The sequence below is a fragment of the Macrosteles quadrilineatus genome, unplaced genomic scaffold (assembly GCF_028750875.1).
Source record: "Macrosteles quadrilineatus isolate MER2022 unplaced genomic scaffold, UCM_ALF_1.0 Scaffold_24__1_contigs__length_1734639, whole genome shotgun sequence".
Lineage (NCBI taxonomy): Eukaryota > Metazoa > Arthropoda > Insecta > Hemiptera > Cicadellidae > Macrosteles > Macrosteles quadrilineatus.
In genome coordinates, this window is record NW_026542617.1 from 719168 (window position 1) to 746282 (window position 27115).

Consider the following 27115-nt stretch of genomic DNA (forward strand, 5'->3'; position numbering starts at 1 on the left):
AGCAGGCTTGTTAATTTTATTGTTAAAATATAGGCAAAAAGGTAAACAATTGGTTCTTTTAAAATCAATGAATCCTAATGTTTTTTTATTCTTGAAATAAAAATTAAAATTAATGCCAACAGACGAGTGTGCAGCTGAACAAAATTAAGGTCCTAAAAATCAGGAGAAAAGAGTTAGAAGAGGGAATTCCTATTGAAAAAATCGATTAGCAAAGAACTATTAGATTTATCACCCTATGTATAAGAAGGGTCCAGCAATTCGCCAGTTAAGCTTTTATTTATTTGCTGCCTTTGTTTAATCAACTGCATAAGATTTCTTGGAAGAGTTGGGGTTTTTAGTTAGGACGCATCCTGGTGAGGGAGCCCTCCACCAGGTGTGAGGGGACTTAAGACTTACATAGATTAAGTGTCTACATAGATTTTATTTCGTGGTTCAAGAGTGTGCTCACTCGGTCTATGAAATTCATGTATCCAAATAAATCACAAAAATAATTGCTGGTGAAAATGAATTGTTTGCCAAATCTAAGTTATTTCTGGATCTGGTAGATAAATTATCAATAAATGTTACAATTAAAAATAAATTACCTTAGTTTAGCCCAACATCTTTTTATTTTATAAAATTACCTGTTGTCTTGTTGTAACATGCTTTGTGCAATTTTCCAGAGAACATTTCCAAACCAATAATTGCATAAATAATAATAACAAAAATTACTAGTAGAGCAATGTGTAATAAAGGCACCATGGCACGAAGAATAGAGTTTAACACTACTTGTAAACCTGGAAAAACATACGTAAATTAATAATAATTCACTGTTGAGGTGTCATAATATAAACATATGGCTACGTTATTCACAAATTTATAATACGATTGTAAAAGTGTAAAAAAAACAAAAGACTGTAAAATTCACGTGAAACCTTTTAGAATCCAAGGAAACATGGAACTACTTCATATTTGTTATCAGGCTGCAATCGGGTCCTAAAAATATACAAATAATAAATAAATAATTGTATAAAACATTTTTTGCCAAATTGTATTTGTTATATTTTATTACTATTGCGATATATTAAGATGGCCCCCACATTTAATTGTGGGCCCTGTTACCAGGAACTGGCTCGGGCCCCCCTACCAACCGGGGGGTCGGGGGGGTATGGAATACCCCCCAGCGTAGAGGGGGGGTCCGGAAAATTTTGAAAATGTCATGTATTTTAGTGAGTTTTTAAGGCAATCTAGGTATTAAATTTGTGAGTGGTAAATGGCACTTTTGCAGCCTTTTTTAAGGAAGAAAAGAGTTCTTTAATGAGTTTTATAAGACTTAAAATTACAGGAATTCAGCAATTAAAACTATTATATCAATACACAAAAGCTCCATGCCTATTAATATTTTGTCCTTTTTATTTCCCTGTAAGAGGGTTTGGCTATCTTAACTGCTATAATTGTACTTTGTAATATGGAGTAGGAAAAAACTTACGTAAATTGAGTTTAACAGCTTACACCAATGAAATCATATTTTATTCAGTGACAATTTTCATCAAGAATTTTAACAATACTACATTTTTTGGGAGTGGATGCCTGAGCTGCCGAACTTGCGCCGAGTAGTCACGGAGAAAAACAAATGTGCACGAGTAATGCCGAGAATGACCGATGCTATCCAATCCATGCTTTAGTACAGTATTATACCGAGCAAATTGGGAAGAAAACTTAGGTCAAAATTATTAGGCCTACAATCTTTCATATTTTTAAAACTCCAAAAGTAAAGAATTTTTAAGTTTGTGTCAAATAACCTAGATTGCAATAATTATTAATTGAAATATTCCATACATAAAAGTGCAACCGGGACCAAATGTTGATAAAACAGGACAAATAAGCGTCCCGAGAGGATTTGTCGGGACGGACCAGTCCCCCTAAAACGGGACGTCTGGTCACCTTAGCTATGGTACATAGTACATGTCAATTTTTCAATGCTTTACAAATTTTATTTTAACTTATAACTATAAGGATTCATTCTTGAAACTATCAGTTCAATTATAAAACCAAACTTTGTTTATTATGGGGAGAATGAGGTAGGAGTGGCTAGGCGCCTGGCGGGAGGAAGGGGTAGAGGGAGTTTGTGGAGCCGGCCACTGGGGCCCGAGCTGGCTGTTCTGCTGTTGTATAGTACATACGCACCTACGCACCTATAGAATTTAAATATAGACTTCCTTAGAATCAAGAATTAATACATTTTAAATTATTTAACTTTGTTTTTTTAAAATATTTAAATATTATTTTTTTATCTTCAATTTATGAGCTGTAAAGTGATCTTCAATGGGGAAAAAAATAAAAAACAAATGGGTAGGCCCGGGCCCCCTGAGGGCCCGGGCCCTGTGACTAGAGTTGCGCCAGCCCCACCCTTGTGGGGGCCATGAAATGGTATCATTCTGAATGTGTGCAAATAAGTTGCGAAGAGTACAATTATATGAGTTTATTAGGTAAGAAGTCCAAGTGGGCTTGTAGTGCATGTGAGGTTAGGTTTGAAAAAGTCATTGAGAAGGCTGAAGATGTAGAAGAAATTAAGTCAAGTATTTTGAATTTACTTAAAATTGTTAACAAAGTTGTATCTGATAATGCTTTCATCAACAACAAACTAGATTTATCCATGTATCCAGGGGCGTGGCATTGTTTGTGCGCAATGAACTAACCTGTATACCTTTGGACCTGAGTAACTTTTCTATTGAAGTGCAAGGTGAATTTGCAGCTGTAGCAATACATGAACTATCTCTTGTTGTTGTTACCATGTACAGGTCACCAAGTGGTAGTATTGTCACTTTCTTAAGACTTCTGAACCAATGTCTTTATTATCTCACCACTCTTGGTCTCTCTGTGGTTATTGGAACTGACCATAACATAGATTAACTAAAGCCTACAAGTGGAGGCTCGTGATTTTTTAAACCTACTACATAGTTTCAATATATATAGTAGTATTATTGAGCCAACAAGAGGTAAAGCATCTCTGGACACATTCTTAACCAACTTTGACTGCTGGAACTATCGTGCTTGGGTTAGCAGAGACCAGATTGCTGACCATCAACATGTCATCCTAAGTTTGTCTACTGGACCTAAATTTGACTTGAATGGGGAGGAACTGTTAGCTGGTAAACTTAGTTTTAAGGTTAGCTTTAGTTTACTCAGCCCATCAAATGTTAAGGCATTTCACGATGTGTTGAAATCATATCAGAATTTATGGAATGAATCTCTGGCCTATCTTCCAGCTTATATGGCATTTACATATTTTTTTGACAACATTAAGTATGCTTTGGACTCTTGTGTCCCACTCAAAACAAAGATAACTGATAGTAGGCCTACTCAAAACAATAAAATTGAGAAGTCTGTAAACTGGTACAATCCAGAGTTGTCTAAGTTGAGAGATCAAGTAATCCTAGTTAGCGATATTTCAAAAAGTAACCCTGCTCTCATACCTTATTTAAGGAGTTTGAGGACTGATTATAAAATAAAAGTAAAAGAGGCAAAACAAGCTTACCTTGCCTCATCTATCTCACAGGCACCTAATCCCTGTAAAGCAGCTTGGGATTTTATTAAGGGAACTAGGACTAAGTCAGCTCCTGTTAGTTGTGAATTTGCTAAAGCAGAGGATTTTAATGAATATTTCCTTAACTCTGTGGAGGAACTTGTAAACAGCTGTAGCACTGTAAATAATATTTCACAAGAGGCTAACCCCAATGTAGACAGTACTGGATGTAACCTGGAAAAGGTTCCTTTGGTTCCCTTCGACTTTTCTTGGAAGCCTGTTACTGCCCTTAACATAATTAAAATTGTTCACAGTTTCAAGCAATCTAAAAGTAAAGATTACTTTGATATGTCAACTGATCTGCTAAAAGGTTTTGTCCACTATGTTGCAAATCACCTTGCAAATGTGATCAATGCTTGTTTGAAAGAGGGAATTTTTCCTGATGCAATGAAAATATCCAGGGTAGTCCCAGTGTTTAAGAAAGGAGCCCATGACAATGTCAGTAGTTATAGGCCTATTGCTATTTTTCCCCATATTTGCCAAAGTGTTTGAAGCTGTTATGCTAGAACAGTTGTACGAGCACTTTGAGGACCATCGCCTGCTTGTGCCAGCTCAGTTTGGTTTTAGGAGGGGCAGGTCTACTGTCTCGGCAGTGGACTCCCTTCTCCAGACTGTGCTCAACTCACTCGAAAATAGATTAAATGTCTCAGTTTTGCTTTGTGACCTTTCACGAGCATTTGATTGTGTTTCACAAAATATCCTAATCCTGAAGCTGGAAAGATATGGCGTACGCGGCGATGCACTCAAGGTGCTCAGATCCTATCTTAGCAATAGACAACAGGTAGTATCTTGGAGAGGTAGAAACTCCTCTCTTTTGTCTGTGAATCATGGTGTTCCTCAAGGCTCCATTTTGGGCCCATTTCTGTTCCTTGTGTCTATTAATGACTTGTACTACCATGTGTCTGGTAGAGCCATATTTTATGCTGATGACACTACCCTGTTTGCCAAGGATCCCATCCTCAGTATTTCTAGATCGAAGGTTGAAAGCCTTCTTGTCATGGCCACCTCATGGTTCAATGATAACAAACTTGTTTTGAATGAGTCCAAAACCCAATCAATGACCTTCAGTCTGGACATGGCATGTGAAAAGACTGGACCTGTGAAGTTATTGGGCTTCACTCTGGACCCACACCTCACCTGGGGAGACCACATAGAGTCGGTGTGCGGTAGGCTGAGCAGGGTCATATTCCTGCTCAGAAGACTGAGTACTGACTTGTCTGGGGAATTCATTCGAGCCTCTTATTTTGCTTTTTTCCACTCCATCATTATTTACGGAACCAGGCTCTGGGGCCATTCTTCTGGTGTAAGTAAAATCCTAGTATTGCAAAAGGAGGCTGTCAGGGTGCTGAGTGGAGCCCAGTACCTGGAACACTGCTGTCCTCTGTTCCAACAAAACCACATCACGACTGTATATAATGTATATATCTTTCAATGTCTTTTAGAAATTAAGGCAAATGAAGTGCACCTTTTGAGAAACAACCAAGTACACAACTATGCCACAAGAAATTGTTTAAATGTTTTTGCACATAGACACAGGCTGGGCAGAACAATTAAATGCTTCCCTGTTTCAGGTTACAGATTTTTCAACCATCTACCAGTAGCCATAACGGACTTGCCTATTTCAAGGTTCAAGGCAGTAATGAAGGACTGGTTGATAGAAAACCCTTTTCATGACCTGTCTGAATTTTATAAAGTAGGACTACCAGTATTGTTATAGGTAATGCTCATGCACTGACTGCCTTGCATGGCTATTTTCTTGCCTGTTTTTATTTTTGCATGGTTTTGCTACAGTTTTGTTTTGCATGGTTTTATTTCTCCTTATTATTATTTTTATCTAACTTGCATTTTATTTGTGAATCAAGAGACTATTTATTATTTACTTTGTATTGTATTGTATTGTATTGACTTAGCCTGTTGCTTTGCTTAATGGCCAAATAAATCATTGAATCATTGAATCAGAGTGAGAGAACTCCAAGACTTATAAGGATCAAGATTCATTTGATCGGCTGGCGCGGCGTGTAGCTGGTCACTTCTCTCTCACTTCTATCCCCTTCTAAGCTAAACTCGCTCTGGTCTAGCCAACCTATTGGTACAATTAAACTTAGTCGTCGTCCCCATTTCGGACATTACCAGTAAGTAATCCGATGTTACATATAGTATATTTTTAATTTTCTATTATTATTGCAGCTGCTTTATTGTTATTTCTTTTTAGTGGATGGAAATTATTGGCTGGCTATGACAGTTCCAAGCTAGATAGGTTAAACCCTTCACAAGACTGTTAAGTAATATTACTAGTTGTTTCTTGATTTAAAAATAATTCTTGGTGTAGACTTATTAATGTATACTACCGCATTTTGATTAAATATATTGTTAGGGGACGGGCGAAACAGCTCATGTCCATCGTTACTCCTATAATTCATATCCATTAAATTATTGGTACAGAACATATTTTATTTTTGTCAAATTGAAGTGATTAGGTGACGGGCCTTGTCGTTATCCGTCCCGTCTTCTGGTCCTTTATGTAGTACAATAAAACCAGTCTAATTCACTTAAAATTGATTTAATCGGGATCTCTTCCCCACCCCCCACGTCACACCCGGGTGAAACATCTCAGGGAAGCCCAGTATAGTTGTTAGTCGTGAAATTAATTTCCTTTATGGTTATTCTTTATTTACGATTTATCGGCTTTTATTAAAAGGTGAAGTAACCTTTTAGTGAGGAGTAATTTTATTTTGTGAGCGTAAGTAACGCCCAAGCAGTAGTTGTAGTTCACAGCTAACCTACGGTTATTATAGGTAAGGTGACGTGTGATTGATTACCTTGTCAAACCAACTTAAATTGTAATGAAACACGACAGGGGGTTAATTGGCTTTAATTTGGGCAATGATGATGACCAATAATTGACTGAGTGAATTATAAAATTGTATGTTCTGAGCCCAGCCAATTAACAAATTAAATTAAATTGAACCCTGGACACACCCGCGACTTGTAGCAGATCCGAGGCTTATAAGGTGTAGATTTTATCCCCTAGGAATGAATACATTACAGTTTTTTTTTTTTATTTACATCCTAGGATTCTAGACGATTGGCTCCAGTCTACAACTTTTGTACACATCACTTTATGTTAGAACTAAAGGGTCTTAACATTATCACATAGTTACAACTATTGGCGATTGGCAGGATTTTAACCTTTTACTTTGTGAACCGAAGCCCTAGCTGCTCAACCAACAGACCAGCTCTCCTTTTAAAATTTAAACCTCAGAACCAATGCTGCAACTAATAGAATTGGTAGCCATAGCACATACTAAAAAAAATGTACAGAAAGTATTCCTTTACTTACTCGGTACTCCAGAAACTAATCTTAGAGGCCTCAAAACCCTGAAGGCTCTCAAAGCTTTGACATCGAAGCCTTCCTTCATCACGCTCTGGAGTACTGTGCTTAACATTCTGGGAAATGAAAATAATTAACTTTAACACGTGTGATGTAATATCAATTTTCAATCTACAAATGCAAATAAGAACTCATTTCAAAATCAATGCACGGTCAATATACATGTATTGAACACAATAATCAAATAACCTTAAACTAACTGGATTACTCAACCTCAACCACAAATTATTGTATGGATATTTTTCAGGTTTTTGGTTTAGATTACATTTAAACTAAAAATTTCTGTATATATAGGCTACTAGTTTTATAAATAATAAAAAATATAATAGTTTGCTTAGGAAAACTAACAACGAAACATATAATAGGAATAGGCACTCCAGTATTAATATTTTCAGCTAAGCAACCAGAGTAGGTCTGGGGAGGTTGATTTGCGCTCATTAAATCATTTAATCAACAAGTTTAGAATAAATAAATAATGATTCAAGAAGCTTACCATACTACCAATAACTCATAAATGAAATGTATGAGACTTTAGTATCTGTTTAAAGTATTTTTTTTTTTTATCTAAGTGCAAAAAAATACTCAATTTGAGCAAATTTAATCAAGAAGGGGTCCCAAAACAGAACCTTTAGGAGTGTCCCACATACAACATTTCTAACCCAGTAGGACACTGGTCATTTAATAGAAACATTTTTGCTGGGCTGATAGCTGATATTTCTATTAGACCTAAGGGTAATGTATTTTACTTTGAGTTGTTAGGATAAAAATGCTTTGACTTTTCCCAATAGACATTATTAAGTGAATAACAAGTAATGGTTTTAATAACATATATTTGTGAGTTAGCCAAATAATATTAAAAAAGGTTCAAATACCTGCTAGTAGGCAATCCAATGTTGTTGTAAACACAACTAGTTTCGGTGCCTGTGTGGCGCCATCATCAGGCTGTACAAGGACGGTTTTCTTTCCTCATACGAAGAGCGTCATATTGTTTACACGAAAATAATAAATAGACATAAGAACACGACACAAACACGAATATGAGACATTTATGGTAACTGATCAGTTACCATAAATGTCTCGTATTCGTGTTTATTTTATTATTTTTATTTTTGTGTAAACAATATGACGCTCTTCGTATTAAGAAAGAAAAGGGTCCTTGTACAGCCTGATGATGGCGCCACACAGGCACCGAAACTAGTTGTGTTTACAACATTGGATTGCTTAATAGCAGGTATCTATATAATTAATACGCTACATGAAACTTTGTCGGTTGAACTCTTCCGCCATTTCTTTGCTGATTTTATCCATTGACGTCTCATTGGAAAGAGCGTGTCGCGTAGATTTGCAAACTGGCCTTACATTTTTGAAAAAGTCCCTTGGGCTCTGCCCCAGTGGCTTTGAAAGTTCCCATGTTATCCTTATGAAGAACATAATTGTTTACATTTTGATCAGCTGTATAATTTAATTGCTGTTATTTATCTTTCAATTCATTGAAACACATTGAGTACATTTATTTACTATTTCAGTTTGTGTAAACATAACTTCCAAGACGGATCGTGTTAGTATGGTTGTATCTTAAATTTGCGTATTTATTGTTGTTTTTTGTCGCTATGGCGGATCGTGTTAGCATGACTGTAACTTAAATTTGTGCATTTATCGTTGTTTTGTGTAGCTATAATTAGTTTATTTGTTGTTTTTTTCTTCTTTTAAATGCTTTCGACGTGACGACAATGAAACATAGACAGGAGGCATAATCGTGATAACGACCGCAGCTACAGAACAGTGGAGTGGGACAGTCAGCACCTGACCCTGGACAATCTCAACTATTAGGTTACAAATGTGTCCTAACACTACCCCAAAACGACTTTTTGTTCTCAATTGGCCCTCTATCAATGACCTGTGTTGCCTGTACAGCGAAGCAATTTGAGAAGGAGAAAACCAGCCGGAATGTTTTAGGTTTATCAATAACGAAGATAAACATGGACAACCTTATATGGCTATAAGTCAGGAAATGTTTGTAGAAAACATTAAAAAGCAATACCAGGTTATGAAATATGATACAATATTTACAGGAAATGTTAATTACTGTTATATACATCGTGAGTATCTCCATGAGTTACACACCGGTAATCTTTGAATTGACTCTTTAAACTCATTGTAAATATGACTGTTATTCGTTTTGAAATAACTCCTGTAATACTTTGTAATTGCTCGAATTCGAGCAACATGTACACTAGTTTGAACCTATTTTAATATTATTTGGCAATCCAGAGGCTAACACCTACAATGAAGTTAATCGTCTGTTTTCATTTTTACATCAATTTAAAAATATTAATACATTTCAAAAGTTAATAAATAAATAATGCCTTGATTGAAATCGGTCTTCAGTAAAAAAATAACTGGTTTTCAAGACAACCCAAGTCACAAACAATATATTTTATGTATACAATAATTACAAACAGTACAGACAGTAAGTGACACTAAATATAAATTAAACCTAATATATTGAATAATAAAACAATATTATTACATAACTGTCAGCTTTTTAAGTCAAAACTAAACTATTAAAATAAAAAAAAAAGATATCAATAACCCGTAATATTGTTATAAAGATTTGAAGTATTGGTATATGAGCAGCACGAAAACACGAATCACCTAAATTTATTGAAGTGCTATGAATTTTTTAATACTTGTTAACAGATGCTTGGTTAATTTCTTTGGCTTTTTCAGTGATAAAAATAACTCTTTTAGGTTGTATTACGCTTTAAAATAATAATAAAACTTATTGAGGTTTCGTACATCAAAAACAGTTTTAGGAATAATATTTTTAGTCTTTAATTTGTTGTCTCTGGTACAACGATAAAACCCTATGCTGTATTATGTTTCAAAGAGAAAATATTTTGCATTTTTGTTTGCAGTTTTTAAAATAGTCCATTTTTGCATGAATTCTGTTTAATATTGATGATATGCATCGTCAAAATATCATACTTGGAAAACGTAATACTTTAACCTACGTGAAAACGATAATTTACATGTTACCTTGCTTTATTCAGTTATATCCTAACAAAATGATCCCGAAAAATCTCTAATTTTGTCTGGGAAGTGAAAAAAAGGAACTAATATTTAGATAAACAAAATCAGGGTTTTTTTTAAACGCAACCCAAATTACGAGTACACATACAATTACCAAGAGTCCCTGTTTAAGGACCAAAGACGCTTATAAAATGGTAGCCCCGTATCCATTACTAAATTGCCAATTAGCTTATATGCATTGTTGCATTGATTCCTACACAGTTTGGTATTACAGTGATTTATTTATTGGGAATCAGACTCAAGGTGTTTTCCCAGCAAGCTCAGAGAGATAATTTTTGCATTGTAGGCCTAGGCCTTTTGTTTTCTACAGATCTAGTTCCTAAATTTCTAACAAGTACAATATACTGTATAATTTAGGTATTTTATACTGGAATGACACAGTACCTGGAAACATAATTTAAAATATTTCTTGGCATAAGACCAATATAGTAATTTGCTTTTGATGTATTTGTACTGCAATACATACATACTGTTTGAGCTAGCAAAAACACCATGTTGAGTCTTATTTTAAAATAAATTTTCAAAAGACTAAACATTGTAGATATAAATGCAAAAAATCATAAAAGCTGATTGGTAATAAAGTAATTTACAAAATTATAAGCTAGAGTTTTGTCCCTAAGTAGTGTTTCACGGTTCTTATGATTTGGTTTGCGTTAAAACTAAACACCCTGTTTAGACGAGACAGTCTAGTCAATGTAATAGTAATCCTCGATTATTACGAAGGTATTATAGTATGGATAGTCTAATTAATTGTCTATTACATTGTAATCAGTGGAAACTACATTATATTTCCCAGATTTTTATAATATCTTCTTATTCTTCTGGCCGTGTATCACTTGCCATCATGAAATTAAAATGATAGAACAATTGGACATTATTTACAAACACCATTACAAATCATTCATTATTCTTAGATTAAATTATATTTAATGCAATATACTGTATATACATTCATAAAGTACGTATAACCTTTACAATTTGAATATTTGTAACCACTCACAATTTTTGAGATGTTATGATTTAAAATAATACGGTGTTTACAAAGTATAGATGTGATTATTCACATTGTTATTGATTAAACCATCAATTTAAAGACTGTAAAGAGTAAATTAACTAACCTAAAACCGCCCTACCATTAATCTTTCAGGAATTCAGGAACTCGAAAGAGACGAAGAGACTGATAATTAAAACAAATACTTTTATGCAAAATCTGATACCTTATGTGATTCTATGATTGAATTTATAGTTACTCATTAAATAAGTAACTATATAGACTATTATTAAGTAACTATGACATATTATTAACATGCACTGTTCAATAATAATTAATTAACACTAAACTATACCAGAATACCTCTTCTTCCAGTAAGGGAGGGTATACCTTAAACTTATATATTTCAACAGCTATTATTGCAATGCATTATTACTTATGAAATACATTTACTATTGTTACTTACCCTATGACTACTATTGTAAAATCTAACAAGTTCCATCCGTTTCTCAAGTATGCACCGGAATGAGCAACAAACCCATAAGCTACTATCTTCATTACACATTCTACAGTAAATATCACTAGGAAAATGTATTCAATCTTTTCCTGCAACAAGATCATAATACATTAGTACATAGGTAATGGGAACGATCCCTTGAAGCATAGATTAAACGCGATATGTCATAAACATGATATACTAGGTTAAAAAGAGCTCTACAAGTTGTATATATACTAATAGTCAGTACCGGGTATGCCACTAAGCAAACAAGAGCCACAGCGTTTTGTAAAAAAAATTTTGAACATAAATGAAATTTAAGTTCCTAAATATTAAATTCCTAATTTTCCACAATTACAGGAAGTTTTCACGATTTCACGGTGATTACAGGGAAGTTACACAGGGGCCGCTCGGGTTCATTTGGCCTAAGTAGGCCTACCCAAAAACCGGTCTACTGCTAATAGTAAAGGTATTCGGATTGAGTAACCATTAAAGTTGTGCTGTCTTTTTAGATAAAAATGAAATTTTCTGCAAATTGGCGAAACTGTTGTTACCGGTAAAAGTCGGTGGTGAAGTTTTGGGAACCTGCAACGCCAATGTAGTGAAACTACTGTTAAAGTTCAAAGTTTTCTAAAACGAAAATAAAACTTGAAGGTATTCTTCCACAATATGTACACAATACGTGATTCCATATAACATACATAACTAGCAAATGTAATAATTAACAAACTAATTATAACTAAGAATATTTTAGATTTAACATTATCTCACTTAAAGTATATTCTAAACCAATTGTTTTATAACAATTATAACAACTTGAACAGTACTTGGCAATGTACACTTTTTGTGTCACAATCAGAAAAGGTTTATCATAATGTGATACAAATAAAGTATCAGTAAATAGTACAAAACTAACGTATTCCTATAATAGCGTTTAGTGTATTGATAGTGTGTGTATTTTGATTGAAAAGCTCAATCTACTGCTTGGTAAACAATTTACTGATTGTACATAATAAAACTAAAGTAGTGCAAGTATCATCTGTTCTGTTGGCACTACTATATTGTGAAAATATCTAGTATAATTTCAGACATATAAGAACAATTTTGTTACAGTTAAACAGCTAAAAATGTTTACTGTTAACCTTTTAAGAGGACAAAACAAACTTTGGTATAGGCTAGTACAAAATATTTCCTGCAAGTGTTGAATATGTAAGAGTGAGTTTTGAGTTATTGCTTGGAACGACACGTATCTTTGCGAGACATCTTTCACCAAGATGGATATTTTATGAAGATTCTCTTTACCTAGTTCAGCTCATGCCAACACTGTAGATGTAATGTGTTTTAATTGATTTTACCGAATGTGCTCTACAAATTACGTGTTTTAAATATTTAATTATTCTAAGTATAAACTGCATTACATTTAATGTATTTCATATCTGATTTTTATCGATGGTCTAATCAGTATTGCTTTTGAAAGTATGTAATCGTTATCACGTTTTCGACAGCTTAGCTGACAAAATGTTAGAATGCGTCATAGAGCCAAATTGCACTCTTACAGTTATCTAATTAAATCTCAAAGCTCTTTAACAGCGTAACACTTATGATCGGTATATTATTTATAGTTTTTAAAATGCATACAATTTAATAGTATTTTACTTAATCTGCCTATGAAACTAATAAATATCTAATAAAATAATAGTCAACACGATACTAAAACGGAAAATTTAGAAAATACATTTCACAATATATGCTTTTACTGTTGAAGGCAAATAGATTCGAAATATTTTTGTATGTAAAATATATAGCCCACCGATATATATGAAGTGAATGGTATATGAAATTGAAAGTTATGCTTAATCTGACTATTTTTGCGTATTATATTATAACTATTCACTATGACTAGAATATTATAACTATTCACGTCGTATTATAATATTCTCAGATATGTATCTTACCAAACAAACGAGAATCTCTAAGGCGTCTCCCAATTTGTGTCTGTAACGCGATTGCTAATCAAGAATTCGAAACTAATAATTAATTGTGGTCCGTTAAAAATTTTCGACTGCAATTCATTGATTATTTTAATCGATTTAGATACATTATTTTCATAACGCTAACAATAATTTAAACAATTCCCTGCAGTTTTGTATGATAATTGTTGCATCAGAAACTGAAAACGGCCACCATCTATACTTACCTCATGAAATCTAACGTATCATATAAGTGTGAACAACTTACCAAATAAGCGTTTGTGCTGTTCGAGTCACTATTAGGGTAAGGGGTGTATACTGCCAGTGCCACACAGTTGGCAAAAATTGTGAATAGAATCAACCATTCGAACGGTCTGTTCCTGTTAAGGAAAACTTATCAATAAAAACCTATTGCATTCATTTACACTTTAAGCTAGGAGTTAATTATTTGTAAAATCATAATTTACCTAGTTTAGAATAAATAACAATGAATATTAGCCATCACCCATTAGCCACATAATATTAAACCATGTATAGTTATAGCTTATTTTCAATAGCTCTACAAACGTTACGATTTTTTAAAGTTTCTATATCAAATTTACAATAATTTCAGACATATATGTATACAGGGTGTCCCACGACAGGTGTCTCAAATTGATTACGGAAAAACGGCTTAACCTACAAGGATGAAATAAAATTATTTTCCACTAAATCGACCCCAAGAAATAACGTAAAAATATTTTTCCGATACAGGGTGTGCCGAAAACTGAGGGTCACTAGTTCGAAACTCGGAATTTTCAAATGTAAACATATGTCATATTATACATAATTTTAAAGGTATTTATTATACAAACATTTTGGCGAAAACAGAATTTAATAATCTTATTCCGTTTCAAAATGGCGGCAGTTTTTGAAGAAAAAATCAATATGTTTTTAATGCTCTGTTTCCTGTACCAATGCACATAGCACTTCTCCGGTTGAATTTTCTTACTTGTTATGATATTAGCTTTACTTTGATATGCTACAATAAAAGTTTTTTGAAATGAAAAAGAAATAAAAAAATATATTTTTGAAAATGTGCAAATGCCCATTGTTCAAAATGTTCATATCTTAAAAGACACATAATTTTATACGTCTTTTGTACAACTTTGTAATTTACGCTTACTTCGTATCTCTTTTAGTTTTTGTGTAAATAACAAAAAAACAAATTTTCCTATATCAAATGCATGTTATTTGGGTTTAACACACATTTTTTCTGAAATGGTGCCATTAGTGTTAATCTCAAATAACATGCATTTGATATAGGAAAATTGGGGTTTTAGTTATTTATACAAAAACTAAAAGAGATACGAAGTAAGTGTAAATTACAAAGTTGTTCAGAATTAAAAAAAAACTTATAAAATGATGTGCCTTTTGACATATGTTTCTATTTGAAAATTTTGAACGATGGGCATTTGAAAATTTTCAAAAATATTTTTTTTAGTTTTTGTCATTTCAAAAAACCTTTACTTGTAGAATATCAGAGTAAAGCTAATTTCATAACAAGTAAGAAAATTTAACCGGAGAAGTGCTAAGTGCATTGGTATAGGAAACTTAGAGTTTTAAAACATATTGATTTTTCACACCGTTTTGAAACGGAATAAGATAATTAATTTATGTTTTCGTCAAAATGTTTGACTAATAAATACCTTTAAAATTACGTATAACATGAAATATGTTTACATATGAAAATTCCGAGATTCGAACTAGTGACCCTCAGTTTTTGGCACCCCTGTATCGGAAAAAAGTTAAAAAAATTTTACGTTATTCTTGGGGTCCAATTAGTGGAATATAATTTTATTTCATCCTTGTAGGTTAAGCCGTTTTCCGTAATCAATTTGAGACACCTCTCGTGGAACACTCTGTATAAACGGTTAAACACATAAACATTAGTACCCTTTTAATAAATTGTAATTATCAATTATATTTAGTAGCCCTAATCCCAATAATATCCATTACATATATAGCATAAATTGATATATATGTAAAATACTGCTTCCCTTATTACACTTAAAAGCTAAATAATTATGTAGTCGCGAAGAGAAAATATAAGTATCTAACCTAGTAACATTGACACCAAGATTTCTTTTCGTTAAAAGTGTGTTTTTACGGAAAGAAAAAATATGGTATTAACACACTGCAATAAACTGGCCACGTTTTGTTAAAACAATTTAAAATTGCTTCATTGCTGTCCAACATTGTACTCGTTTGCTCCACCAAACTTGCATGTGGTTCAGATGAAAATAACAGCACAACGGAATGAATTTTAATACTTAACTGTCATGTTACCTACTCTATAAACTGTTGTGGAACTTAGCAGGTGACTTTCCAAATAATTGAGCTGTTCCTGAGCTAAAGCACAGTTTAATTACATATCGAGATAATAACCAGTAAAGACTATGTAAGTAAACAATTCATTGAAAATTGTTTTAGTTTGGTAATAAACGTTATATTCAAACAGTGTCAATGCTTAATTATTATTTTGAGTTTGATTTCGAATTTAGTTGATACAAGAGTTATTCCCATATCACTCAGGCTTACAGCTAGAGCCAACTTTGATCAAAAGATTCACTGAAATAAATTCAGACTCTGATCCTACTATAAAAGAATTTTCTAAAATTATATAAATACTTAATAGAAAACGTTTGTTGTACATACACTCTTACAGGTCATAAAATATTTGGAAATACAAATGTAAATCCGATTGCTTTCTATAGAAAGTAACAAAAAATGGAACTTAAAATCAATTAATAACTTACGATTCAATAAGAACAACCCTTAATACATCGTGATCGTATATCTTAATATTCTTCTTAAAACTGTGAAAACGACTTACATAGGAGTACAATTTTTAAGGCACCTAGGCAGCAGAATTATGAAAGAAGACAACTTTAGTAAGTTCATAAATGAACTAAAAGGTTATTTATGAAGAACCCTAGATATTTCCTATAGGATATGTGTATATCAATTAAAGATACAAGTAGATATTAATGTTTGATGCCAGTATACAAAAATGTACCTTATAGTTACAGAATTTGACCTCACTTGATGGTCATCTGATAAACATTTTAATTGGTTAGTCCGGCAGAATTGACCCGAACCTGGTTTTGTCCTATTAAGTTTTTTTTATTGTTGATATGTAATATCTAGGGTAAGTAGACCCTAAAACCACCGGGTACTTTTTTGGTACCCTTGGGCAACAGCCGCCATCTTGGAAAATGACGGGAAACGTAAATTTCAGTGTAAGCTTTTACTTAAACCAATGTAATAAAAAAAACTATTTAAGATGGAACAATGCATGTTATTGTCAAATGTTTATGGTTAAATTCCCTACTCAGAAATACCATATATTAAATATATATAATTTGTTTTAAGGTCAGTATTACTTGTCAAAGTTTATAATTTATAAAAAAATAATATCATATTTATTTTTATTTCAATTTTGCGCCTTAATTACTCAAAATATGACTATAATATACATTATAAAGTTTGTAGAGCTTTAAATTTGGCATCGAATACATCTATTGGATATTTGTTGGATCAATGGTAACGCCAGAAAAAAGCGTTAGAAAATAATTTTTTTATTGATTTTCAATGTAAAATAAGGATATTTTATATGTTCAATAAAATTGTAACATCCTTCCTGAGACCATCCGCCACTTCTCTCTGGCTGTTTTTGGTATTAAAATGTTTGTAAAATTATCAAATTTAATTTGAACTATTAACTGTGTATATTTAAGGACTTTAAGGCCGATCTATTCTTCTTCACTCCAAAGAAACAATATTTTTTCAAAAATAAAAGTTTAAATTTTGACCAACCCATTGAGTTATTATTATTAGATGTTGTATGTATTGCAATAAAAACACTCAGTAAACAATTGGCATCCATTTGACATGTAGATCACTGAAAACGAACGAGTCGGAGGTGAATTACAAGACTTCAACCAACAAAGATTTTAATGGTTGTATAATTTTCTTTGAAAAAAAGATTGTTACTCGAGTACTGATTATGCGATGTTATGTTAAAAAAAAAAAAAATACTCAGCAAACTACTGGCTTTCATTTGAGGCATTGGTAATTCAAATCTATCGGGTTTGAGGGGATTTATAGAACTTTAACCAAATAACATTCTAGTTTTCCAAGATTTGTCTTTAATTAAAGATATTATCTCAGGTTATAATTACGTTATATGAAATGTTATATACTATGAATACTCAGTGAGTTACTGGCTTTAATCCAAGCCATTGACTATTAAAATCGGCTGAGTTGAACATGAGTTGCGGACCCCAAACAATAAAAATTTGATTTTTTGACAATTTATCTTTGGTTAATGATTGTGTCTCGTGTTATTGTTACGTGATATTGTATGTTGTGGTATGGGAATACTCAGTGAGTTAATGCGGTACTTTTCAGCTATTATTTATTGCAATCTGACGTGTTTGGGGCAAGTTATAAGCTTAAACGTAGAATAAAAGTTGTTGTTTCTTAACTTCCTTCTGTATTTAAAGACATATTTCTCAGCTGCTATGTGTACTATGTTATTCGTTCTGATCTAAAAACACTAGGTCAACTTAGAACTTTCATTTGAGACAATTTTCATTTAAATATGTAGAGCTTAAGGTGAGTTGTAGACCTCTAACTAACATTAGGTTTTCAATTTTTAAGGACTCTCTTTTATTAAAGATCTTTATCTCAAGATCTAAATGAGCTGTGTTATTCATTTTGGTGAAGAAAACCTCAGTTAGCTATGGGTAAACTCAGATATGAACCTAACCTGGTTTATTCCTATCAAGTTTTTTTTTGTTGCGTTTGATATGCACCAGTGAACAGAATTGAAATATATGTAGTTGCGTGAACTCAGGCTTACCTTGCACAGTATTTTGTCATTGTGGATATAATACCTGTTTAAATAGAAAAATACAAATTCAAGACGTCAGTGAAGACTATGACAGTGTAGATTAATGAGTTAATACCCCCGCTGCAGCAAACCTGACGAATGAGCAAATTTCCATTTGCCTGGATTGATTTTCAATTTATCTATTAAATTTACATTTATGTTTGACGAGTACCTGGTTTGCTGCTAAAGGGAAACTAATAAAGAGTATTTTTTATTAAAATATTTCTTTATTTTTATAATTTTTTATAGCTTAGTATAGAATTAAACAAATCTGCCAAGTTTGATTAAAAATATATCCAAAAACAAGCCAACTAAAATATTTTACAATATTCTCCATGGGATTTTAAATGAACTATGTTTTAAATTTTCTATACATATATATAAATTTGAGCGAAAGAGTTTGTTTGGCCTCTGGGGACATCAAAATGGTGTAAATCGGTCCCGGGCTTAGGTCTTACCATGAGACCTACGGTAATAGCTACTTCCCTATAGAGAAATCGCTAATAGTCACTAAGGTTACTGAAACGTTATTTACAAGTTATTCCTACATGTAGGTCTATTATGTAAGTTACAATTTTATATGAATAAAATATTTATGTTACAATACAAAATAATAAAACTCAACTATGTTGAAATCGATTTTATTAATTTTGTTAACTTATCGTCTTTTTTCAATGTGACGCAAATACTAACAAGCATAGCCACAAGTGCTACGGGAATTCAGTTAACTTCATAATCGAGTATTATTATTACATGCCATAATAATGATGTAAAGAATGTGTCTTGCTAGTAACTTATAGAAGCTCAGGTTTAAATTGGCAAAACTTATATTTTGTTCGCTTATAGGTACCGGTAACACTAAAACAAGGTCGTATAACAAGTTTTTTTTTTCAATTGGGCAAAAAATTCAATTCTTAAAGATAAAAACCACGTTTTCCGCCGCCAGTTTGAAACAGCTTTGATATGGCTAATATCTGGTAAATTTATAAGTAACATTATAACGAGGTTTCATAAAAAATTTCATGATATTCGAACTAAAAACGCGTAGTTTATAGCTTAATTACCATGTTTTAAATTAATAGATTTATTTATTAATATGGACAATTATTATCTCAAATTATAGAAGTTGCCCAAAGGTACTTTGTAAGTACCCGCTATTTTCTGCATCTATATACTACCAAAATAAAATATCATCTTTACAAAACGTAATAGAACAAAACAGGGTTCAAGGAAAATTCCCTGTTTGGTTGCCGGACTATTCCCAATTTACAAATCCACAAATTACAAGAAAAATTATTGATTTATTGATTGATGATCTATATCTAAACATTTTTGAAACCCAATAACTAATATTTTCCATGAAAGCTAGTACGTTACCGACTGTGTTCATATAAATACATAAAACATAGCATAATAATCACCAAAGATATAGGGCTTTGATGAGACTTTTTTATAATTAAAATTACTCTTTTTGGGGGGTCCATAACTAGTTACATCCTATGATTTGAATTTTAATTAGCGTAAATGAAAGCCGTTGATTTATTGAGCATTTTGATACCAAAAACAGTAGAAAAGAACTAAAGATTATTCTTAGGAAGGATTATATAAATTATGTTCATGTATTAGATACCCCTAATTGTCATAGAAAAATTAAAAAAATAGTTATTTGTGTAACTAGTGGTGAAAGTGGCACTTTGCTGCACACGAGAGAGGCGAGTGCGGAATGATCTCGAGTGCAGCAAAGGCCTTTTTCACTCGTGTTACACATTATATTTTTCCTACAGTCACTATAAAGCATATAAATAATTAGTCTTTCAAACACTATACAACACGTTTTAGGTTCAGCAGCAACACAAATGGTACCCTAGAGAAAGTAGTACCCGCGGTCCGTATCACTCCGCTAATTTTCCTCGGCAAGAAATGTGCTCCGCGTTTTGAGAATATAGTTCCGTATGTTTTTGCAATTTGAAGTGGTTTCCGCGCCTAAAAAAATTCTTTAAAGGTATTTTTTTTGTTTATTAAGTACGTAGAAATGTTTTAAAAACGTTTAAAAGAAAAGTCCAGAAAGTTCAGAAATACCGAAACTATAAACACGAAATGACAGGTTAAATCGTAGTTATAATAGTCAATCAGCTGCTCATAGTATTATTATCTTTAAGTGTTGCCAACCTATTTCCAAGCGTACACGGATTACGTCACATTACGTGCATAATAGAACCACGCTGTTTTGTGTTGTTTCGTTGGAATCCTGTTGTGCGGCAAAGTATAAACCGTACGACAAAGTATAAACCGTACGGCAAAGTATAAATATACAGCAATTAGCAGCTTTCTGTACTATAAACAGTACAAGGAAGCCAACTTTGTCGGGTGACTGTAGGAAAAAGTTATTTTTTACACATTGTTGTAAAGTTATCATTGATCCAACAAAGATCCCTAGGTGCATTGGATGCACAATTTTAAGATCTACAACTTTTGTTACATGTATCATGGCCTTTTTTCAAAGATTTTAGCACAAAGATGAAAAAAGTAGGGATAGAACATATTTTTATCTAAATTATTAACTTTAAAAAGAAATACTGGCCTTAAAACACAAAATATTTAATTAAAATATGATATTTTCCTGCATGGAATTTCAGTGTGAGTATTGTAAAAGCGTTTGCACTGCTGTAGATAGCATGTTATTTTGATAACAGCGTTTAAAGTAAAAGCTTACACTGTAAATTACGTTTTCCGCCATTTTCCAAGATGGCGGCTATTGCCCAAGGGTACCAAAAAAGTACCCGGTGGTTTTATGGTCTAGATACCCTATATAACTCAAAACAACAATAAAAAAAAACTTAATAGAACAAACACCGAGGTGAGAGTATAAAAGTTGATTTTTCTATATTTAAAAATAGCAATTGTTGTTATTAAATCTTTTTGTAACAACTATATGAAATATTATAGATTCTTGCAAAAATGATTGAAGTTACCTACACCTTTTTGAATTAAAAATAACAAACCAGAAATAAGCTGTGCATGTTTAGAATCCGCGAGAACCTAAGTGAGACAACTGTGCTATTGATTGTAACCACACTTTCCTCTTCCATCCACTCATTGCGTCAAATATCAATTTTGCCAACTCGAACGTATGATATTACTACTAGTACCTCCTATTCTACGTTATCTTTGAAAAGGATACTTCCATTCGACTACGTCTATACACATTTTCCGCACTGGGTTCTTAAGGGTGAGGCAGAGGAGGGCTCTTTGCGGCCGTTCTGGGGGAGGTTTCACCCCTCTCCTGACCGGCCGCTTGGGCGTCTGCTTGTTGGCATTGTTGTTGTTATTGTTGTTGTTGTTGTTGTTGTTGACCGCACTCATGGCTGTGGCGCTCAGTGCCGTCTGCCAAGCAGTAGACAGGGGCTTGCCGTTGCCGTTGCCGTTGTCCGACAACTCATAGTGTACACCCGATGTGACAGCTGAAACAAGACAACAATCTGTAAAACACGTCTGTAAACACACACAACAATGGACAAACCAAGACAACAATTAATAGGTTGTCTAGGAAGCCTAGTGTTCATAGTGATCGCTTCCAAATCGGAAGGTCGCTGGTTTGATTCTAAGACTACTCTGGACCCAAATGCCATTTTTTATTGGGCTATTAATTAATGAAAGTTGGGCTTTTGATTACCATCACACTGTTACTACAATGTCTTAGACCGTCCCTTACAACAAAATTTAAAATGTCAATGGTGCAAATGAACACGAATAAAATAAAAGATCTATTAAAAATTAAAAATAAAACAATAAAGACATCAAAGTATGTATAAAGATATAAACATAAAAAGATAAAAATATAAAATTGGTTACATAATTGCACATTTAGGAGCTTTGTGGATTTCGTCAATTCCGTGAAAAATAATGATATTGTTGAAGCTCACGCCTGAATGAAACCAGTTAATTAATAATATGTAACATTTTTGTTCTAAGTATTGAAAAATCATGTTATTCTGTATGAATTAAGGTTTTCAAAGTAAATCATTACATTTGAGATAAGAGCGATGCTTTAAAAAGTAAAGTCATATTATTTCTGTCGTTTCCTTTCAATAATTACTGGGGTGTTATTGCGGTGGAAACAAATCGCCAAACCCCAGAATTAAAAAAAATCTCAGTCAAAGATAAGCACTTAAACTACAATATTTGTGTGTTTAATAACAACGTTAAATATTTTTTAGTTTTTTTTGCTGTTGACGATTATTCCTAAGTAGGCTATGTATTTATACTCCGCAGTTTTAGAAATGAAACGACAACATAGAGAATATATACAAACATTATGTTTTGTGTGATTGTTGAAACACTTTGAAAATTTAATAGATTTGTTGAGAACCAAATAAAACAGTTCAAAAGAATGTCAAACCTCTATTAATACATTAACGAGTACTTAGGTTTGCTGCTACAGGAAAGGAAAAGGGGGTTTCCCCTAAAATATTAATAGTATACTGTAGTATGTAGTATGGAACACTATTTGGTAAGTTGTTATATAGTGCCACAGACTTGCCCAAGGCCTCTTGGGGGTTCGGATCCTAGTACCTGCCACTACTTTGTAACAACTCTCGTACAGTACACTCCCCCTTATAGGCCTACTGTAACGGCTTACCCCTTGCTCTGCTGGATACGTTCCACTCACGCACGGTCCTATGTGGATAGGCAAATACAAGGCAAAGGAGACCGTCAGCCTCTTAAAATAAAAGTAAAATAAATAAATTTGACCAATAATGTTATCAAAATATAAACAAAATATGTTTTTGGTCCCTGCATATGTCGGTCCCAAGACTAGGTCTTACACCGTGCCACTTACGGTAACAGCTACTTCCATATAGGGAATTTCACTAATACATAAATCGTCTACATCATTCTTACGGCCGGTCAATTCCTCTAATGTTTGTAGAATAACACTGAGTTTTATGTAGTAACATATGCCAAAAGTCATAAGACCCATACAGCATTAAGCAAATGTACCCTGTCTAATATAACCTTTTCTGCTTTCCCATCCAGAAGACATCTACTGACGACCACCATCAATGTGGATGAAAATCGTTTCACTTTCACACTTGATCGTCTTCATCAGGACCACTCGTGCCAGGATATATTCTCAACGACATTCAAACGTATTTTAAATTACTGGATGTCGACGTTGTTCTTTTTGTGTCATATTCTTACCCCTATCTGATCTTAAAATCTTTTCAAATTTAAAATGTTTACTGAAGTCGCGTTGCAATCATTACTTTATCTTAAACATTTAATAGTGGTTGAGGGTTTTAACGGTTATTAAATTAAATCTTATCTGGATTCTGGTTATATTAAAATATATTCGCTAAAATCACTCACTGCGAAAGCAATTTTACTTCAATCGCTTAAATCACTACCTCAGAACAACTATCATATCCCGGCCCAAAGTTTTGATTGTTGCGTTGATTTCTGCCATATAATTTATTTCAAACCCCCATTTTGATGTTCCATTTTGCCGAGTGAAACTTTAAAATAGCTGATATAAATAGGTAATTAGAATGTAGGATGTAGAATGGATATTATTTTACGTAACATGAACGGCTGGTATTAATTCATGGATTTTCACCGAGCTCAGTTATATAATCATTGTTAATAAATGTACCGAATAAATACGTAGAACCATAAACATGGTGTACATAATATATTATGTAAATATAAAATGATAAAAATGAAAATAATTCATGTAACCAAGAACGATTTTGGGTTGAAATCGCTGCGATTAGCTGGGAGTGAGATTTTCCACCAATACAGTTTTATCTGGCAGATATCTGGCAGTGCCAATTGACTAACTGGGCTGTCGGTTCATAGTTAGCACCTGTCATGACCACAGCGTGTATAATTTACTGGTGGACTCGGGGAAATAATCGAGTTAATCTAGCACCTCTGAGCCTCATGCCATGGGCTGCATTATTGTGCAATGGTCAAAGTGCAAAATATAACAATAATTTAAAACAAAGATAAATCTTACCCTGCATATGCTTCTATAATTTTGCATTAAATCATAATGGCTAAATCACGTTAGTTATTTTAAGCCATATTTATGCTAAATCGAGTATCATTGCAGTAAGGTTAAGCTATATAAAGTTTTATTAATAACTACTAGCCTTAATAAATGATAAAAATTTCAAAACAAATTAAAAACAAAAATTGTTTAAAGATGTTCAGGGTCTTTTATTATGGAGAGCGTAGCTTTAAAATAGCTAAAGCACTCTAAAAATGTATAAAAAAATAGTAAATATTATCAAAATTACCTAGAGAAACACGCACCTTCTATAGTAATGTTCAAATGTAAAAATTCCTATTTTTCCAACTGGCTGATTAATCACGATTCCTAAAATCAATATCGTAAAGTTTAAACAACGTTTGCAATAAATAGCTCCTTAGAGTCGTTGTAAAAAGAGGGTTGGCAAAAGTTTTACTTCAAGGGTAGTAGATTTCATTTACCTATTTGCATAAATACAGTCGATCCTTTTAAAGGGCTGGAACATACTTTTGTGTATTCAAGTATATTACTTTTTTTTATTATAAAAGTTAATTTCTTCCCTTGAATTTTAAAACTTAACCTACCGCTACCGCTTACATCAAATAGGTAATTCACTAAAGCCACCAAGTCAAAACGGTAATATACAAATGTCGCATATTAGTCATTGATGTAGAAAAATAACAATGATATGTAGTATTAAAACGGCAACCATTTGGTTTTTAACGGCTGTATTTACACATATTCAAAAATCATTTATTTTTTATTTTTATGATTTCAAAACACCGTCACTTGTAGCACATCACAGTAAAGCTAATTTCATAACGAGTGAGAAAATTCAACCGGAGATGGGCTAGGTGCATTGGTATAGGAAACACAGAGTATTAAAAAAATATTGATTTCCTCCAAAAAATTGCCCACCATTTTGAAACGGAAAAGATAATTGATTTCTGTTTTCGCCAAAATGTTTGTCTACACATAACTTTAAAATTATGTAAAACATGGCATATGTTTACATTTGGAAATTCCGAGATTCGAACTAGTGACCCTCAGTTTTTGGCACATCCTGTATCGGGAAAAGTTAAAAATATTTTTACGTTAATCCTTGGGGTCGATTTAGTGGGAAATAATTATTTGTCATCCTTGAACATTAAGCCGTTTTTTCGTAATCATTTTGAGACACCTTACGTGGGACACCCTGTATGAACTCATCATATATATATGTACATAAACATATATGAATTCGAACGGATGGTGTTTTTGACCTCTGGGGACATTAAAATGAATAAGTAAATCGGTCCCGAGTCGAGGCTTTATCATGAGACCTACGGCAATAGCTTACTATATGGGAAATTCACTAGTAAATGTTTCTTTTTAGGTATAAAACTTATGTAAATATGATGAAGTAAACATATCATCACCCTTAGCATATAATCACAAATACTTACCAACGGTGTAGCCTTAAATTCTGATATTGCGAATAAACGATACTATACACGTTATAAATGATCCAGAAGAGATAACATATTGCTCTAGGGTGAACATAATAACTCGCATAGAAATAAATAATAACCATCCACGTTCGGGTGTTCTCTTATATATGTACGAAACAAAACTGCATCACTTACTGCAGTCGTTAAACAAACTGAGCACAAGGTACGTATTTATTTTAGCTTCAAATGTATTACACCATGAAGTAGAATGTGTTTAAAAATACCCCCGCCGCAGCAAACCTGCAGACTAAGCGAATTTTCATTTGCCTGATTGGATCTACACTAAAATGTCTCCTTAAAAATATCACATTTATTCCCTATTTAAATAACACTAGTTTAATAAGTACTTAGGTTTGCTGCAACAGGGAGGGTAAAAAGGGGTGTTTTTTTTAAATATTAATAGTTTAGTATGAAATGAATGCATTTTCTAAATTTGATCAAAATATGTTCATAAACAAGCAAACAACAACAGTTTACTTATTCTCCATAGGAATAACATGGGAATTTTAAATTTACAGTTTTTTGGAATTTCCTCCGCAACTATTAGGCGCATAACCACGCTTCAATAGGCTATACCAAATTATTTGTTTTTTTAAGCTCTACAAAATAGTTTGGAAAGAAAATGCTAAATTTTAAGTGTTTAGGGTCAAAAATGGGAAAACAATTTTTACCCCATAAAACCCCCCATAAACCCCTGTTCCCATAGTCCGATCATGCTGGTTCGCTAACTCGTTCGAATAGACGTAGATTTACACGTTTGTACAAAACTTCATCAAAATCGGACGATTTTTGCTCGACTTATCGCGCTAACGGACACATATATAAATATAACATGGAAAAATTACTTACGCGAGTTTAATGTGATTACAGGCTTTATTGACTTTATTGAAGATACAGGCTAACATATCAATATATATATAGATATACAGGGTGTTTGGTAATCAGTGTGAAAAAAAATTTTTGGTGTAAGTACAAAGTAAATGCAGTATGATGATGCATATAAAATGTCCCAAGTCTAAAAATTAGCTTCCCAAAGAATTATTTTATGTTTTTAAAAAATGACTATGTTTTTAAACTTAATTAATTTTTATCTTTGAATCTATTTACGATGGAGTTTTTACAACTGATCATCTGTCATTTTGTATTATT

General features: G+C 32.8%; 1 protein-coding gene across 13 annotated transcripts in view; it reads right to left on the reverse strand.

The window, feature by feature from the left end:
• Positions 1 to 27115, reverse strand: part of LOC129005578 (muscle calcium channel subunit alpha-1-like) — a 304273-nt gene that overhangs the window by 181188 nt on the left and 95970 nt on the right. For all 13 annotated transcript variants that reach the window (XR_008491839.1, XM_054434499.1, XM_054434502.1 and 10 more), the window contains exons 2-6: positions 21624 to 21903; positions 13775 to 13880; positions 11507 to 11646; positions 6906 to 7012; positions 624 to 776 (exon numbers count right to left, since the gene is read on the reverse strand). Coding sequence is in view for 12 of the 13 variants with exons in the window: in XM_054434502.1 (XP_054290477.1) it covers positions 624 to 776; positions 6906 to 7012; positions 11507 to 11646; positions 13775 to 13880; positions 21624 to 21903 (786 nt within the window). In the remaining variant the exon portion in view is untranslated. The remainder of the gene's footprint in view (positions 1 to 623; positions 777 to 6905; positions 7013 to 11506; positions 11647 to 13774; positions 13881 to 21623; positions 21904 to 27115) is intronic.